Source organism: Aythya ferina (genome assembly GCF_964211825.1).
Source record: "Aythya ferina genome assembly, chromosome: 2".
Lineage (NCBI taxonomy): Eukaryota > Metazoa > Chordata > Aves > Anseriformes > Anatidae > Aythya > Aythya ferina.
The window spans coordinates 50,940,348-50,959,929 of record NC_140297.1 but is presented as its reverse complement, the minus strand read 5'-3'; the positions used below and the strand labels follow the sequence as shown (position 1 = coordinate 50,959,929).

Sequence of the window (19,582 nt, the reverse complement as noted above, 5' to 3'; positions counted from 1 at the left end):
GTGTGTGTTGTATGGATTGGATACATTCTGGAAGATGGTGGCTGGTTAGATATTGGCTGTAGTTCAAACCCTTAGTGTTAGGTTTCTCTAAATTACCATGATCTGACTTTTTGTTGTAGTAACATATTGCAAATACTGGTCTGGAAAGCTTGTTGGCATTTTGTACACTTTTCTTCCCATGTTATGCATTCTTTGTATTTGTCCAGCTTTGCAAAAGGAAAATTCATAATAAAATTATGATGTTTTGGGTTGTATTGTCCAATACTAAATATAATTAATGAGTTGCAAACTCTCTAATACAGGGACTGTATGTGGAGTACAAAAAAGAATGTGAATAGAGTTTGCAATGGATTGCAATGAAAAGTGCTGGGTCCTGCACCTGGGACGGGGCAACCATGGCTACATGTAGAGTCTGGGTGACGAGGTGCTGGAGAGCAGCCCCACAGAGGGATCTGGGGGTTGTGGTTGACAGCAAGCTGAACATGAGCCAGCAGTGTGCTCTGGCAGCCAGGAAGGTCAACCATATTCTGGGGTGCATCAAGCACAGCATTGCTAGTTGGTCGAGGGAAGAGATTGTCCTGCTCTACTCTGCGCTGGTGTGGCCTCACCTCGAGTGCTGTGTGCAGTTCTGGGCACCACAGTACAAGAAGGACATGAAACTGTTGGAGAGTGTCCAGAGGGGGGCTACTGCTGAAGGGCCTAGAGGGGAAGACGTATGAGGAGTGGCTGAGGTCACTGGGCCTGTTCAGCCTGGAGAAGAGGAGGCTGAGGCTGTAGACCGTGAGACCTCATCATGGTCTACAACGTCGTCGTGAGGGTGTGTGGAGAGGCAGGTGACCTATTCTCTGTAAACACCAGTGATAGGACCCGCAGGAATGGTGTTAAGCTGAGGCAGGAGAAGTTTAGGCTGGACATCAGGAAGAGGTTCTTCACCGAGAGGGTGGTTGCCCACTGGAACAGGCTCCCCAGGGACGCAGTCACTGCACCGAGCCTGTCTGAATTTAAGAAGCGGTGGGACTGTGCACTTAGTCACATGGTCTAAACTTTTGGGCAGACCTGTGCAGTGCCAGGAGTTGGACTTTATGATCCTTATGGGTCCCTTCCAACTCGGGATATTCTACGATTCTATGATTAATTAGAATTGTATATTACGGTAATATTTTTTTAAGTTGAAAGCATTGTGAATCAAGTTCATGCTGTCTAGATTGCAGAAAATGAAATTGAAGGAGTTGACTTTTTTAAATCTATAACTTCTGAGTTACCTGCAAACTCTGAAATTATTAATATGATCAAATCATAGAATGGCTTGGGTTGGAAGGGACCTTAAAGATCATCTAGATTCAACCCTCCTGCCATGGGCAGGGATGCCACCTGCTCAATCAGGTTGCCCAGGGCCTCGTCCAATCTGGCCTTGGGCACCTCCAGGGATGGGGCATCCACAACCTCTCTGGGCAATACACTTTTATTAAGCTGAGTAGTCTTATTGAATATTATAATTCATGGAGGATACCACACATGCACCACCTGCTCTGTTTTTGTACTTTAAAACTCATAAAGCTAATATATGACTAGTAAAAATGCATCTTCCTACTTTTTCCTGAGTTACTTTTTAAAGGAAAAGTTATTTGAGGCAAAGTTCGAGGTAAGTTTGCTATAGTAAGTAAGACAGTTCTATTTTACTTTTGCGTTTCCTAATTTGCTATCTGTATTAATGACATGGTAATTTTCTGATTCCGAAGACATTTCAGGCAGGGTGGAAACACAATTTATCTGTCTTGGTGTTATTTTAGACGCAACTATTTTCATAGAGAGGGAAATCATTTAGAAAATAAGTATAGTGGTACAAAATCTCTTTAAGCTAACATTGCTTTACACGCAAGATCTTGTCTGAGCCTGCCTAATGCCTGTCAGAGGAAAGACACTTACATACAGCATCTGATAGTTTTTTTCAGAAAGTGGTAAATAATGGCAGGAATTGTACTGTAAGTTAGTATTCAGTAAATTGATACATAGTGTGAAGAGAGGTGGAAAGTAATTTTTGGTACAATCATGGGGGCAGGAAGGAAGAATATAGCTCTAACAGCATGTTAAAGTGAGTGCATCGGGAGTGAAGGCTCTTGAGTATTCCGAAGATCATCAGAGTACAACTGGCCTTCAGTTGACCCATGATCAGGGCACAGAATGGGGTAAGCACTTTAATTTATTGAAAAAAAAAGAAAATGAAAGGCCTATAAACAGTGCTATGGAAATGGATTATTAACACCAGATAAGCAAACTGAAGTTTCTCCAAAGTGTTTTATAACATTAAAGTGTTTTATACTGTTAAATCTAAGCCACCTTGGATTGAGGGTCTTGTAGTAAAAATGCAGAACTTCTCAAAGTTCTACTTCGGTACTTCTGCAGTGTATTTTGAAAATATGAAACAGAATATTTTAAAGCAAATTTCAGGGCCATAAGGTATGAATTGTAAAACATAGTTTCTTTGAAAACCATGATAGGAGCAAATGGATTTCTCTTCTGAAGTTTCAAAATAGGATGATAATTCACACTGATATTCAGTAGAATTCTGAGGTGCACTAAGTGGACTTAGTAGAGAGTATTGTATTATTTAATGTACTGCTCTTAAGGTGTCTGCAGAGATGTGTGTTGTATTAAAACCAGAAAATAGTTAAAAACACCAAGTAGTTGCATAGGAAACGTTGCTTCAGCAATTAATATTGCTTAGGTGTATTTAAAGGTTGATATTTACTTAATATTTATCATTATTACTATTTCCATTATTATTTGGACTCTCTGTGTCACAGAGAAACTTGAATGTTGTACCTTTTGCATAAATTTAATGTGTCAGAAGTTCAGAGAGGGAGCTTCAATGCTGAAAACCTTTTTCAGTAGAGAATGAATAAGTGCACCAATCTGTCTTACAAGGAATATTTGGGATCTCTTGGAATTCACAGCCAGAGTCTGTCTCCATTTCCTACGCAGACCTGTATGTGATCACTCATTAGAAACTGGACTGAGACTGAATGTGCATTATACATGTAACCAAGGACTGGCTACAGACAGAAATGACTTTCAGGATCTTTAGGGAAGTCAAATTTGGAGCAATAGCACCTCTGTTCTCTGGATGTCTTCTTTTGATCCCAATGGAATGAGTGTAGAGTAAGCACACACAACTGCTGGACTGATGGTAGTTTAGGGACCATTTGAGAAATCAGTCCTAAAATGTAGAGGATTTCTGGTGCAAGACTTGTCTGGAAAGGTTGACATTTACCTGTGAGCTTTTAGAAATGAAGGCAGAAGCAGAACTGCAGAAAATCATTTTTTTTTCTTCCTTAAGATTAGAGATTATTTGTCACAGAAACTTTATCTGTAAAGCAGCTAGCTGATTTTGCACTTTACAAAATATTCATTACTCTCATGTTATGCTATATTATTAAACAAGCCGCTGCTCAATGACCCTCAGCAATGAGGCCTTTCTCCTGGCCTTCCTCATGATGGGATGGGACATGCAGTTGTGAAATCCTGATGGAGTCTTGTGTGGTTTTCTGTGCTCAAATAGTTACTGATGCTAAATGTGCTGCAAACTTTGTATTTAGTACTGTTTAGTGCTTTATTCTTCAAAAACAGAATGTTCCTTAGGTCACATCTCTATGTGTACAGGTAAAGAGGTTCTAGAAAGATGTTGGTATTATTCTGTGAGAATTAAAGTTTATGGGAAATTGGAAAGAAAACAAACACATTTGGATTAAACAGGAAATTGCCATATTCATTTATTTATATTAAAGCCTCATTGGATTGCTGTTTATTAAGAATATTTAGAGTCAACACATAGGAGCAACTGTTTATAGTAGGAGTCCTTTAAATTGTTCTGTCCTTTCAGACGCGCACATGACCTAAAACTTTCATGAGCCTATGCATTTATTATCATCTCTACGAAATGCCCGGGAATGCATTAAACTCGTACAACATTATCTGTTGCCAAAACCACTAAAATGATATCTTGGTTAATATAGGAGATATTCTTGGGAAATCTAATACGTTCAGAGAAATGACTCCTTCAGCTTTACTAAAAGTTACAATTTTTAGTTCTTTAAATAGTACATTTTGAACAAAATTTAAATGACTAAACTGCTATTAATTTCTCAGAACAGTGAGGGCTTCTCTCCCTCCCCCCTCTCCCCACCTCCTCACTCCTCCCAGTGTTTTCCCCAATCATATACATCAAAAAGCCTAAAATAGACTGGTTTTAAGAGTGCTGCATAAATCTTTAGTGACTTTAGGAGATGTAGCTGGTCTGATCAGTCCCATTTCACAGTGGGAGTGCACTAAAGCCATCTTGCACTGCTTTATGCACTTTTGAGCATCCTGCTTTCTAATGGCATTTTCTCCCATTCCATGCTTAAGCATCAATGACAGCGACTGGGTTGAGAATTTGTCAAGCAGTGTACAGGCAGAGGCAAAGTGCAGTCTTCATGCAACTCGTGAGAATTCTCCCCCTCTCCCCCCCTTTCTAATACAATTAAAAATGCTTGAGTAGAAAAAGACAAACTATATTGCTTTACTTTAGAAGATACCATCATACACTTTCAAATCTGTACATTTAACCATAGACTCAAAGCTTCAGTCTCCTAGAGAAGACATATGGTAATATCTCTTCAGTTTGTATTTGTGCATATTGATGTGATGATGCAAAGCCTTACTAAAGTAGGAAGATAAGGCCATGTAGAAATATGTTACTTTCAGGAAATATGATGAGTCTGTGGGAGTTTAGAAGCCCTTAGTTTCTGTATTGGTAGAACACCTACATTTTCTATCCCACATATGTATATTTCAAAACGTAGCCTGTGAATAATTGTTAGGATCTTTGCCATTACTTTGTGTGTGGTTACAAAAAAATACACAAAAAAAATAGAAAGTAAAACTATGAATGAAGAGCTGTGCTTCATAATCTCCTGCAAACTAGCCTGTTCACAAAGCGGGTTCTTGTTGCAAAGAACATGAGACATATGGGGGGGACCATGAAATATAAGCCAACTCTCATGAGTCATTCTCTGTGTGTAAGGCAAACCATCTATTCAGCTGTGTAGTGGGAGGAATGTGACCAGGAGATTGAGGGAAGGCATTTATTCCTGTTCACCTGGGTTACTGTGGTTTGGCTGAAGTTGAAAGAAATACAAGGAGACTGAAACAGGTCCATGAGAGGGCAACTAAGATGGTCAGTCTGGCATCAGTCTGGCAAATAGGAGGTTAGTGGATAATGTAATTATAGTCTGTTAGTACTTGAAAGGCAGCTGCAGAGAATATGAAACCAAACTTTCCCCCATGGGACCAGAAAACATAACAAAAGACAGCAAGTTTTCTAGCTTTGTCAGGGTAAAGGCATGGCTGGTATCACCTGATGTTGTCAGTAGTCAACATTTTTGAGTGGAGGTTCCAGATGACCTCAAGAAGTTCATTCCAAACTACATCTCTCTGATTCTATAAAAAGATTTAACACAGATGGTAAGAGTTGGTATACTCAGTTTGTCACTTCTATTGCTGTTCAGATACTATGATCATGAATAGGAATTAATACAACAGTACTCATCTCTTGAGATTAGAAGGAGCTTATTAGACTTTACTGGCTTTACTAGAAATAGTTTAATGAATTATAATAAAAAAAAGTCTAAATTGTACTGTATTGCATTGTTATGAGATTGAGTGAAGGTTCCTTTTTTATTTTATGGATCGCTTCTGACAGTTCTATGCGCATATTATGAAAACTGCCTTTAGTTGGTCTCAAGAATGTGGTTTTTTTTCTTCTTTTTTTAATTTTTTCTTCTGTTTAGTGGTCATAGTTACCAGCTGTTGAGTACAGAAAGCCTTGATGGCTGGAATTGTGGCTACCTTTCGGGTCTGTTGATTTCCTTCCTCATCTGCCCTGAAGGTGTCTGGTGTGGTTTAGCCTGGCAGGCAGTTGAGCACCACACAGCCTTTGCTAACTCTCCCCTCTCCCTGCACTGGAATGGGGGGAAAAAATCATGAAAAAACAAAACAAAACAACAAAAAAGTAGAACTATGAGTTGATATAAAGACAGTTTAAACAAAAAAGAAAGGGATAATAATAATAATAATAATATGTATACAAAACAAATGATGCACAGCGCACTTGCTCACCACCCGATGAATGATGCCCGGTCAGTCCCCAGGCAGCGGCACCTTGCCCCAGCCAACTCCCCCAGTTTTATTGCTCTGCATGACATCAGGTATTATGGAATATCCCTTTGGTCAGTCTGGGTCAGCTGTCCAGGCTGTGTCCCCTCCCAGCTTCTTGTGCATCCCCAGCCTCCTCGCTGGCTGGGCAGCATGAGAAGCAGAAAAGTCCTTCGCTGTGTGTAAGCACTGTCCTGCAACAACATCAGTGTGTCATCAGCATTATTCTCGTCCTAAATCCAAACCACAGCATCATAGTAGCTACTAGAAAGAAAATTAACTCTGTTGCAGCTAAAACCAAGGCAGTATTCAGGAGAGACGGAGATGAATCTTAAGATCACCTGTTATCTCCAGCATTTCTGATGTCAGAACATCCAATGTCAGACAGCATAGAAACCTTCAGTGTTATTTTATTATTTTATTATATTTTATTGTTTTGGATCTTCACCTTTCGTACCTGATGGGAAAAAAAATCCTTGCTGTGTTCTACTTAGGGAGGAGGGGGGAATAAAATCGCTCATGTTATTGAACAGTAAATTGTTTAGTTGCAACTAAAGTAAACATACTCAAACTTCTCTCTTTAATCTTTCTTTTATTTATTTCATGGCTAGTCTGTTTCTGAGAAGCATATTGTACCTCTGAGAGGAAAAAAAGACACAGATTATTTAATTTTCATTTATCACTAATTTCATTTTTTAGCCATTACATCAGCGAGGTTTTATATTACAACCCTTGGGCATGCATGCACGTAACTTGAAGCCTGCATAGACTTTGAACCTGACAGGCAATGTCGTGTTTCATAACTACATTGGCTAAAATAATGATAGGCCCTAAAATGCATTTCTCTTATGTTGAAAGAGATGAATAAAACTAAGAGTAGGAGGTTTGGAAGATAAAGCATAATAAACAGACACTTAACAAAACATAAAGAGGAGATACAGCACAAAGACCAAAATAGAGTGTTATAGGTATTACAGGAATATCTGTAGAAAGAACAGAGAAGTTGAGCAAGATTTAAATGGGTTATATAAGACTACACTGTAATGATGTTGATTTCCACTTCTTTAATCTGTGAGTCAGAAGTTTTAATGTCCCTTTTACAAGCAATTTTACAGGAGACTTTCTTTCACCAGTTTTGAGACAAGTATATCTGATTAAACAGACAATCTACAATCTGTATATGCACAAATAAATTCAATGTAGTAGATTAAGTTCTCAAGTTTGAAGGGGAGAATGAAATCTTGCTATTTCAAAGTAGTAGAAATAATATTATACTCAAAGGAGGAGAGTAGTACTAGAAAGAAATGAAAAACTCCTTGCTGTAGGTTTGGAAATATTTCTGCTGCTTTTGAAAACAATCTCAATACTGATTTCCATAGATCCTTGCTAAAGAAAGGATAAAATGAAACTGGAGATGTAGAGAGATGGTGAAACATCTTAATGCCTGTCATAGATGCACAGAAGGACATAAAGCTTCAAGGCTATAGAGAAACAGGCAATTTTCCTTTTAAGATATTTCCAGCTTTTGCTGCCTGCAGCACTTCCGTGGTGGTGTGATTACCAATAGCCTCTCCTTTGGTCAGGCTGAATCAGCAGAACATCAATATATCTAGTACTCTGTGCCTAGAAATTCAAAGCAAGAAATTCAAAGTTAATTTATTGTGCTGTTAGCAGAGAACTAATAACCAGTTAGGGAGGAAGAAAAGGCATGCAGTGCTGAGGATGTCGGAGAATTTGCAAGATTTGTTGTTACAGATTTTTAGAGCCTGATCTCTGTACTTTAAGGTAATAATAATAGAAGCATAGTTAATACTTTCTCCTTCTCCAATCCCCAAATAGATCAAATATTAATTATGGAAAGCGTTACCTTCCCAGATACTATTTCTGTGACACATTTAAATTTGCAGGTATTACCAGAAGACCAGACAATGTGCTAAACTCAATTATACCTGCTTATTTTTGTTGCTGTTGTTTTTCAGATTTTACTGAAATACATGAATTTTGAATGGAGAATCAGTAAAGAAGGGCCTGCTACAGGAAGACAAACTTGAGACCATAATTAGACATTTGCCTAGTTATTAGTTGCCAGGTTGTTAGGCAAGTGCCTAATTATGGTCTTAAATAATTTTACTTCATTGAGTAGGAAGGGATCTAAAGAGTTATGAGTACTTTATTTGAAGAATGGAGGATATTAACTTTTAATAGTTGTCTACGTGCATTGATCGAGATATCCTGGAAAAATTGCAGTTAGCAGTGACATTTGAAGGGACAAGTTTTGGAGCCAGCTAAGTTTTGGAGCCTAAAACACAGAGCTTTCCAGATGAAATTTCCTAAACTTGGTGTTGTCTTAAAGCACTGGCCTGCCTGCACCAAACAAAATAAGAAAGTTTGATTCAAGTGAGATTATGGTCAAAATACAAAGCCCAAACCCTCCAACCCATTCTTGCTTAAAAAATTAAATGCTACTTTTCTACAGGTCAGCAAACAGGTTTAGGACTGAGCTGTGAGAAAAGCTTGATGAAGAGTGCTTATAATTTGGATAGAAGGGTTTTAATTTAAATAATGGTAGCCCAAAGTCTGCGACATCTGATCAGGATTTTAAGTTCTGGTTAAGAACACAACGTATGGAGCAAAGCATACTCCTGGTTTGATTTTTTTTAGCTTTTTTAGTATTTTTTAGTCTTTTGTGTTGTATGGAAGGGTCTGTAAATCTCTCAAATATGGAAAAATTCTTGACTACTTAGCAATAATGAAAAAAAGTAATATGCTTTATAGTAAGCATAAAAAATTTTCAGTTGTGGTTTTGCAAAGTTGCTTTAAAGTCATAATGTTAAATTGCTTTTCTTAGTCAATCACGTGGAGAGGCTGCAGTTGGCCTGTAGCTGTTCTTGACTGTCAAAAAGCTAGCCTGATAGTTTTGGGGGGAATAGACTTCCATTGTGATTTTGGTGATTTCAGTATTGTGTGGGGCTACAAAAACTACCAACAGGGGCAAGATGGAATGTAGGATTTATTCCTTGATCTCACTGTGCTCCTGTATACATTGTGGTCTGACTTTTCAATTTGATAAAATTTGCATACTGTTACCTTTTAAGCCCATGCAAGAAGAAAACATGCTGAAAAGGCCATTATTGCCACTAAAATGCAGTATTTGCATGAATAAGGCTTGCACAAGAGTAATTGTTGCACCTTTGATTGCTGCCCATAAAGTTACATTTATAGAAAATTTGAGTAAAACTCAGGCATGGATCTGACTTGGTCTGGAGTTTAAAATGAGATTGCTTCCCAGCCTTCTGCAGACAAACCTGCAGTTACTTCCCCTGAATGCTAAGTAGATGGATGAAAACAAGTTTCTATTCAAACCAAGGTATTAGAGCTAATACAATAAGCTGTGCTGAGAAAACGCGCTGTAGGTTGGAAGCAGCTGCTAGCCCATAATTTTGGAGTGTGGTGGAAGCAAGTGTCTGCCATAAAAGGCTGGATGAATTGGTTGTTCTTGTGAAAAGAAGTAGTATGAGTGGTATGTTCAGACAGTTTTTTATTTTTTTATTTTTCCTGAGAATGGGAAAGATGTGAGAAGTGTAAAGCCTATTCATGCAGGTATGGTGATTATCCAAATGTAGATAGAACACACTTTTTCTTCCCCAAGTGTGTCCTCTCAGAAACTTAGGGAATAATGCAGTATGCAGCATGCGAGTCATACTTGGCATTCTTCTCAGAGCTGATATTTCACGTCCATTGTAGATGGATATTTTAAAGAACCTCGGTTTTGAGTCTGATGGAGCAAACATTTGTCTTTGAAATATTTTGAGAAAAGACATGCTCCCATTTCTCAGGAGGATAACATGCAACTTACCTTTCCTCTGGAGTATTTATATGTTACCTGATGGTTTTTGCCAAAGGAGACAGGTTCAGGGGATGCAGCACAGTAATTAGGGGGTTGCTTTGCTAGAGATGGGTCCTCAAAACCAATTTAGGAAACTTCAGTAATTAGCATCAATGAGCTCAAGTGAACTTAACATCTTCACATGCTTCACAAAGCATGGTAATTCCTTTGGGGCTGTGGAGGTGTACAAGGAAGCTGACAGAGCCAAGTAGACTTGAGCAGTTCTGAGAAGATAATTCTAATGCCTAATTCATAATGTTGATGAGTTTTCATCATATTTTCCAAGTGTCTTTCATTATGGGGTTGCCCTTAATGTAGAAAGAACCACGTGTATGAGAGTTTATTACATCTTTCTTGTTTTTTATTCACCTATGCCACTCAGGATATTGCAACCCAACTTGAACATTTCATAAAACACATTAAGCTCGCTGTAGATGAAATGAGGAGTTCCTACGTCCTTTTCTTTCTGCTTCCTTTTGAATAGCTTTCACTTCATGATAGTTTTAGCTCTAATGCTGCCCCTCTTGTGTGAGCTGATGTAAGTGAATAAAATAACAACAACACAACAGTCCTATAACTTTCTCCCATATTAGTGAGTTAAATGGGTCCATGGAAGAATCCAGTGAACTGCAGAACTTGGAGCAAAGGAAGGGAGTGATACCAAATGGCCAGAAATGAGAAAGAGGAGGCACTGGAGCTGGAGAAAGGTAGCAGACAGGAAGGATAGGAATCAAGCCTTTAGTAATGAGACATTAGATTGGTTCAAAGCCTGTAGCATCACAGATACCATATGTAGTTTTTCAAACTGAGAATAGCAGTGTGATTTTGCGGATTTTCAGGAATGTATCCCAGATACTAAATAGGCACCATATTCTCATTCCAGTGATGTTGCACTCTTTTTAAAACATATGGCTTCCTACTGATTAATTAAGCAGATGAGACAGTTGGAATATCTTTCACGTATATGAATCTTTAGCAAAATAGCATTTCTCTTTCCCCATAGACCTACATCATCATTTCTGCAGCCTGGGAAGTAGTATTGCCCAGTTTTACTTTCTATAACCTTTGGCAGATTTATCTCACAATATACCCTGTTCGTACTGTAGACAGACAGAGCTGTGTTAGCAAAACTTCTCATATATTTATTTCATGCGCTTCTTTGAAGGTTTGTAGACACAAACCTGTTGATTTGCAGTCTCACACCTTTCTGAAATACCTGATAAGAGGTGCTGTGGATTTTGTGTAGCAGAAAGTAATGAGAATGACATGAGCAGACTATGTAAGTGTGCTGCACAATTTGATATATCTATACACATCCTAAATGGAAAGTCACAAGTTTTGTGTTGGTACAATGACTGGGGTGGGGTCTTGGGGGGGAAGGGGGTTTACTTTGTTTGGTAGAAACAACTCATTGACATAAAAACTTACTTGATGGTACAGTTGTAATCTGCCTAGTAGGATTCAGTTTGAACTACTTCCTTTCCAATTTTGTTTCAGAGAACAATGATACTGCCCATTGTATTTTATCATACAAATAGTTTCTAGTAATTTTTTTTTTATGAACTAGTTGTTCATGAAGCGCAAAGCTTAATAGGCTCACTGTAAAGCATGTTTTTCCCCTAATGTATTGCTTTTGCTGAAAAATTGCTTTCTTCTTTTTTGACTTGTATTCATTTGGGTGTTACTTAGTACAAGTAAGGCTGCAAGCAGCCTTCTATTCATTGTTAAAACAGTTCTTCGTTATTTAGTGTCACCAACAATGGATTTTGGTGGAGAAGAACTGGAGTTTGTTAGTATTTATTTGATTTTTGTATGCATGTAGTTTGTGGTATTGTTGGTGATATTGTTAAGGGGAGTGAGTGCACCCTCAGTAAGTGTGCAGATGACACCAAGTTGGGTGGGACTGTCCATCTGCCTGAGGGTAGGAAGGCCCTGCAGAGGGAGCTGAATAGGCTGGATCAATGGGCTGTGTCCGGCTGTATGGCATTCAACAAGGCTAACTGCCAGGTGGTGTGCTGGGGTCAGAGCAACCCCATGCAGCGACACAGGCTTGGGGAAGAGTGACTGGAAAGTAGCCTGGCAGAAAAAGACCTTCGAGTGTCAACAGCCAACAATGTGCTCAGGTGGCCAAGAAGGCCAATTGCAACCTGGCTTGTGTCAGAAATAGTGTGGCCAGCAGGGTGAGGGAGGTGATTGTCCCCCTGTACTTGGCTCTGATAAGGCCATACCTTGAGTACTGTGTTCAGCTTTGGGCGCCTCACTACAAGAAGGACATCGAAATGCTAGAATGCATTCAGAGAAGAGCTGATGAAGGGACTAGAAAACAAGACTTATGAGGAATGTCTGAGGGAACTGGGGCTGTTTAGTCTGGAGAAGAGGAGGCTCAGGGGAGACCTCATTGCTCTCTACAATTACCTGAAAGGAAGCTGTAGGGAGCTGGTGGTCGGCCTCTTCTCACAGGTAACTAGTGATAGAACTACAGGGAATGGCCTCAAGTTGTGCAGGGGCGTTTACGTTGGATATTGGGAAGAATTTCTTCATAGAAAGAATGCTCGGGCATTGGAACAGGCTGCCCAGGAAAGTGATGGACTCACTGCCCCTGGAAGTGTTTAAGAGCCATGTGGATGTGAAGCTCAGGGACACGGTTTAGCAGTGGAATTGTACTGCTAGGTGATGGCTGGACTTGATCTGAGAGGTCTTTTCCAACCTGAATGATTCTGTGATTAACTATAATTTTTGGTAAGTCCTGTTACTTCAGTGCTGCAGAAACACATTAGAAAGCATAATCCTTGGTTTGACATCTGGTATCAGAGCAGCAGTTTAGAGATAGCATGTTTCATGCTGAACAGTCTGTAGCTGGCCACCTTTGCATCCTGCAGAACATACTGCTTTAAGTTTCAGATAAGTGACATGCTTTAGGGTGCAGCTGTGGTATTTTGGTAAGTGGCTCCCTGAAAGCTAAGTGTCATTCTGTGGTGAATTCACAGAGTCTGTGAAGTCCTATGGACAATTCTGCTTATGGAAGGGAAAGATCAGGTAGGCTGTAATGATTTGGCTTCTCTTGTCTCACAAAAAGCAAGGTAGCAATTACTTCTGATGTCACAGATTTGTTTTTCTTTGAACTTTGTCATCTTTTTTTTTTTCTTTTTTTTTTCTTTTTTTTTTTTTTCTTTTTGTCTGTTTTTATTTTCTTAAATTGCTTTCCCTAAATTTGAACATTGAGGAAAGGGCCATAACTGTTTTTCCTGTGGTGCTTCTACCTGAATAGCTGTATAAGCTAAGAAAAAATCATACAATTTAACAGCAGCAGCTACTATGGTATCCAGCAGTGTTGCTATACACAGTGCTGATGAAGCAAGCTGTTATGGGTGACGTAACCCTTTTTGAAGGGTGGGAGTCATTTCTTTATCCATGTCATGTCTTTCTTGGAGCTCAAAAAAAAAAAAAGTGATGGAAAAGGAACCCTTGTTTCTTCAGTTGTGTAAAACTGTGAGCAGAATATTCCAGTTTTGCAGGTTCCTGACAATGCAAATTGATATCCACATAGACAGGGAAGAAATTTCTTCGCATCCTAGTTACATCTTAGATTACAAAAACAAACAAACAAACAAAAAAGGCAGAAAACATTGAAGACATTTCATTAAATGTGATAGCAGAAGTACAGTTGCAACGGCTATATCTGCAGAGGATACAGAGGATAATCTGCAAACTCACTACTAATCTTTTAAAAGTCCTCTGCTGCATAGTGATCTTTTCTGTACCCCTGTTTTAACTCACTTGTTCTCATTCCACACCCATTACTTAGAAAGTAGCTAGAATAATTCTTTTATTTGAAACCGAATTGCTGTAATTAAATTTCTCTTCAGATTATATATCTTTCAATTTTTAGAAAAGAGTGCATTTCTAGAAAATGTGTCCTGATACAAATAAATTGAAAGTTCAAGGTAAGGATCATGTAATTGAAAAATACAAAAGACGTCTGAAAGGGAAGATGTATTTATTCATGCTACTACTAGATTCCATAAAGTATTATTCTCATTACTATTCATGTTTTCTGAAGGATAAAGGCTTTTCTAATATAGTTGCCGTGCTAACTAGACTTCTAAAGAATAATTTTTGTAGGCTTTTGTTAGTATGAGCAGGGCTCATTAAACAATATTAAAAGGAGGTAACAATATAGTGCTGGAGTGCATATTTTCAGAAGTGCTTTCTTGATAAATGAGGCAAAAATTTTCATAATTTCCTTACTACAGTTTTTCCTTTATGCTGGATTTTATGGACTGTACAGTGTAACATGGATGCAGTGAATATCAACTATGATTGAAAATTTAGTTCCAACATTTCTGTTTAATTGCATTTTAAAGAAAAAAATTTCATTGTACAAAATTCTTTATTCTTTAGAGACCTGCACAACTTTAAAAAACATTTAAATGAAGGCAGTGCTTATTAGGAAGAACATTCAGTTTAACTTTCTTCCCCCTAGCTCCAGTTATAGTCCCAGAAGATATGGCAAAATGTTAAAGCTATGAAATAACATTAAAATGCCATTTAATGTGTCAAGGGAAACTTTGTTTATTTTTCTCTTCAGATAAAAAGACTTGAATAAAAGCTTTTTCCTCTGTAGTGCTTGCAGGTTTTCAAGTAGATGGAGAAGGCTGTTGCTAGCAGCAGATTATACCAGATGCACAGTTGCCTAGGGATGGATGCTTTGTTTGCTGGAGACAGGTCTTATTGTCTTGCCTTAAGGCGTTAGGTTGAGTCTGTTAGACCATGTAAGTAGTGATTTTTATCCTTTGAGCTAGTGGAGTGTCACATGGTGGTATGTGACATTTTTAGGTAATGCATGAAGTAGATATATATTTCTTTTTTTTTTTCTTTTTTTTTTTTTTCCTTCTTTTAGACTTGGATAAGTAGAAGTAGGTGACCTCTATAGAAGTTTTGCAGAAACCTTAAATATTTACCACTGAAAGAAACGGATTGCCAATTTTAGAGACAAGTTGCTAGGTTCCCAGCCTAAGAAATGTACTAAATTAGCATTTCATCATAGTTCTTTCTTCCTTGATAAAATTTTTGTGGATAGATGAAAGGATTTACATTTATATTGAATATTGTAGCATGCCAGTAGAGGACCAATGAGACTCTGTGTGATGAATATCTGAAGATTTCCTGAAATTTCCACTAAAAGAAAATGGAAAACTTTATAGATATATTTACTGCATTTGTATTAGACATGAGATAATAGGTGTAATACATTTTTATGTTAATTCACACTTGTCTGTATATAGGATATTTAATTTGTTCCTTCAAAATACCTCATTTCTAATGCTGCTGCCTACACAAGTTATTTGGCAAGATGGGCTGTGTTCTGTAATTTAACAATACCTGTGTTCTTATGAGATTATATTTTCATTTGAGGTATAATTTGCAAATACATTTGTCCACACTATAATTACAAAGTGAATATTATGACTCAGTAGCAGAACTGGTTGTAGTATCAGTCTGGTTTTGTATGTTTTTTTTCATTAAATTTGTATCTGGAGTTTTGCATCTAGATTTCCAGGTAGTTTAGCAACCTTGTTGTGCTCATCAAACATTACTTTCTCTAGTTCATTCAGTTTGGGAGGTAGCTCAAGCAAGCCAAAGAGTGTAAAGTCATATAAACAATTGAGTATTTTTTAAAAAAAGAGAATTTTTATGAAAAATGTTATGATATGACTTAGTCTATTTCAACATAACAGTAAACACTTCATTAACTTATATATTGCTGGGAGAAAAAAAAAAAAAGTGCATAGAAGGTTCCAGTGTGACAGAAGTCTGGCATGAGGTTGCAATATAACATGCAACTGTGAATGCATGTTATATTGCATTCTTAGAGCAACTTGTATGTCAGACCTAGCAAGTCTGCTAAAATTGTTCAGTGCTTCGCTCCTCTACTGTTTTGCAGATTATCATAGAACCATAGACCTTAAAGACCACCCAGTTCCAACCCCCTGCCATGGGCAGGGACACCTCTCACTAGATCAGGTTGCCCAAAGCCCCATCCAGCCTGGCCTTGAGCACCTCCAGGGATGGGGCATCCACAGCTGCTCTGGGCAACAGTGCCTCACCACCCTCTGAGGAAATAATTTCTTCCTAATATCTAATCTAAACTTGAACTCTTTTAATTTAAACCCATATTCCCTTGTCCTATCACTGCACTCCCTGACAGAGTCCCTCACCAGTCATTATAGCCATATACGTCCATATATATATATATATGTAGCCATACACATATAGCCATAATAGCCAGTCGCTTTTAGCCACCCATCACAGCACTCCAGTTGTGTAAGTCATCCCACCACATTTCCAGGATAGCAGTTATATTAGAGTTTTCTAGCTACATTGTGGTTTCCAGCTCCCACTGTTTGTTGCCCATGCTATGTGCATTGGTATAGAAATGTTTCAGCCAGACTGTTAATCCTGTCACCCTTTTGAGGGAAGAAGCCCTAATTTCTATGTGGTGTTTCTCAGGTGTTTCTCTGGTTTCTAATGCACCAACAATGCCTGGGTCATGCTGCTGCTCAGATCTCCATCCCCTACTCACATTGAACCTAAATTAAAACCCTCCATATAATTCTCGCCAGGTTGTTGGCAAAGATGCAGTAATTGTTAAAAGGGTTGATACGTTAATGAATGATTTTCAAAGTTTAATGAACATACGAAGGTTTTATATCCCACTGTTTTGTGTTCAGGGCTTCCTATAGTTCCAAGATTCAGTGATGGCTTAATACACAGTATTGAATTTAAACTGAGTCAAAATATTACTAAAGAAATTAACGGTGTTATCCATTTGAACTTAATGTTTTAGTTTCCCACTTGGTGCTAAGGTAGTACCAAAGCTGAGGAATTCTTTAAATCAATATTCACACAAAAATTTATCTGCCAAAGACAAGCAATTAAAGCTTAAAAATGCTCAGTCTGATTTTTTTTTTTTCAATAAAAATTTAGAAAAATGATGCAATTGGTCATTTCTAAGTCATATTAAATAGCTGCTTACATTCTGAACTAGTGGGTCCTATCTGCATAGGATGTCCCCCGCATTCTGTATAGCCTTTCTTGACTCAGAATTTGTCTGTCCCATCTTTCTTGATGAGATTCTTTGTGAATTGCTGTCATTGTGGACAATAAAGATTAACTGCATTTGATTAGGGCTTTCAAAGTTGTATTTACATCCAAGATGTACAATGGTAATGCTCTCTGTAGATACTTCACAAACTGAGCCACATGTGCACATGTAGCCTGAACTCTTTTGTTTCTGAGGTTCATACATGTACAAGTTGATTCTGACTTGGGAATGTTTTCATTGTGGTTGCTCTCTTGTTGCATGCATAGTATGGCTACTTTGAAATTGAAAACGATCGATTTAGAAAATACTAACACTGTCTGTCTGTCTTCTTTAGGAAAGCCCAAGAAGGGAACAAGAAAGTGGTTTTAGCAGGCTGTGTTCCTCAAGCCCAACCTCGTCAGGACTACCTGAAAGGCTTAAGTATTATAGGGGTATGTATCTTTATCAATTAGAAACCTGTTTTTTTATGAATGTTTTCAATAGGCCAGTGTCATTATATATGCACAATTGACTTCCTCCTGGAAAAAGCAGTGGAGAAACTTGGTACTTATGTTACTCTGCTTGCATTATACAGTACTTAAGCTTTCTTGCATCCACAGTGATTTCCTTTGTTGTGGGATGAGGGGACAAGGAAATGGATACTGTTGGCAGAAATGATTTTAAGTGCCATTTATAGCCTTAAAGGGTTGAAGATTGCCATATTGTTTAAAATATGACAGTTTATCTGCATTAAGATGAACAAATACACCCTTTATTAAAATCAGTGAAAGATGTATAGAAAACTAGAACAAAAATGTTACACAGACACAGCTGAGGGTTTGATGTTAGGTATTGTTTTTTCCCCCCTGTACTATTAAGACAAAAGGCAACAATCATTTTGATTAAACCTGAGGCAGAATGAAGAGTTAAATCCATCAGTGACTGAGTTAAACAGTTACCAAGCTTTACCTTGAAAAGCTTTACCTGAGAGCTTTTGGCATAATTCAGCTAGTGAAGTGCTTTCAGTATCCTTTGAGATGAAGCAATACTGTCGAATTGATTCACCTTTGTAAAATCCTCCTGAAAATCTGGGAGTCAAAGCACGAGCTAGAAAAGATTTGTCATTGTTTAAGGCTTTAGATTAAAACTGGATGAAATGGCCTGTATGAATTGAAACACTGTCATTGGATTCAATGTGTGAATTACAGAGTGAAGTTTTCCTTTATTATGTTAAGTCAGAGCAGATGACTGCACAGCATCTTTTTCCTACATTACAAATGTAGAGAGGTCAATGTGTTTCCACTTCAGTTTGATGAATTCAGATTGATACTAAGATAAAGGAAGAACAACAAAATATTCCAAAGACTTCACTTTCATTAGGAGAAGAGCATATCAGATGCAATTGTTCAAAGTAATTTAGAAGTAAAATCGTAGTTTGCGATTAGGAAGAAGATGAATTCATTAAATGATTTATTGGAATTCTTTGTAAAGATAGACTTTGTGCTGTTTGATTGACTTTTTTAATTACTACTGTCATTCAAAATGTTTTATCTTCCTTTTTTTTTTTTTTTTTTTTTTACCAGATGCATTCTCAGTGACATGCTAATGCCTATAAATTAACTCATTGCTCAGAAATGATACTCAGGGGCTGTAAAACACCACACTTATCTGTATAGATGACAATGCACTGATAGTTACAGTTCAAATGAATAAACAAATTTTCCATTGCACTGTGCAGTCTTACTTTACAAAATTACATGCAAGGGAACTGTGGTGCTCTGTCATCTCTAAGACTCCAACTAATTAAGTGCAAATTACTCTGTGCAGCAGGATAGGGATAAAAAGGTGAATGGATTTCATGGATTTGTATGACCTGTGATTGTTCGTATAATGAATATGAAGATATCTACATGTATGAAGACAGAGATAAAAAGTGTATTACATGGCTATAAAGTGAATGTGTCACAATCCTTTGGCCAAAGCTGTTATCTGATATTTCAGTTCTGATGAGCTGGGAAGTTTGAGGGACCCAAAGTTTGATTTTATTTTATAATTTTTCCTTTATTTTTTCACTTTCCTTTTGAAGTAGTATGTGATTTCTGAAAATTAGCCTCTTCATTTTAATCTTGATGCCTAGAGCCAGTGGTTAATGAAAGTATTTGCAATTTAGTATTTATTTCAGACAGACTTCTGTTAGGAGTTGTATTGGGCTGTTAACTGCAGCTTTCCAAAATACTGAGTTAGACCTGAAAATACTGAAACGTGATCTATGCAACAAGGACGCTGTCTTCTAACTGTCATTGATGTGATAAAATTTACTTAGATGCTTAAGCTCAAAGGTCTTAAAATTTAGGCATAACTATTAACAGAAGCAGAACCAATAACAGATGTTGTCTGTGTTTTCAGTTTGTGTATTTAAG

General features: G+C 37.7%; 1 protein-coding gene across 3 annotated transcripts in view; it reads left to right on the top strand.

Moving 5' to 3' along the window:
- The window catches only part of CDKAL1 (CDKAL1 threonylcarbamoyladenosine tRNA methylthiotransferase), a 429,529-nt gene that overhangs the window by 114,137 nt on the left and 295,810 nt on the right, over nucleotides 1–19,582 (top strand). For all 3 annotated transcript variants that reach the window (XM_084510786.1, XM_084510787.1, XM_084510788.1), the window contains one exon: nucleotides 17,518–17,614. In XM_084510786.1, coding sequence (XP_084366912.1) covers nucleotides 17,518–17,614 — 97 coding nt within the window. The remainder of the gene's footprint in view (nucleotides 1–17,517; nucleotides 17,615–19,582) is intronic.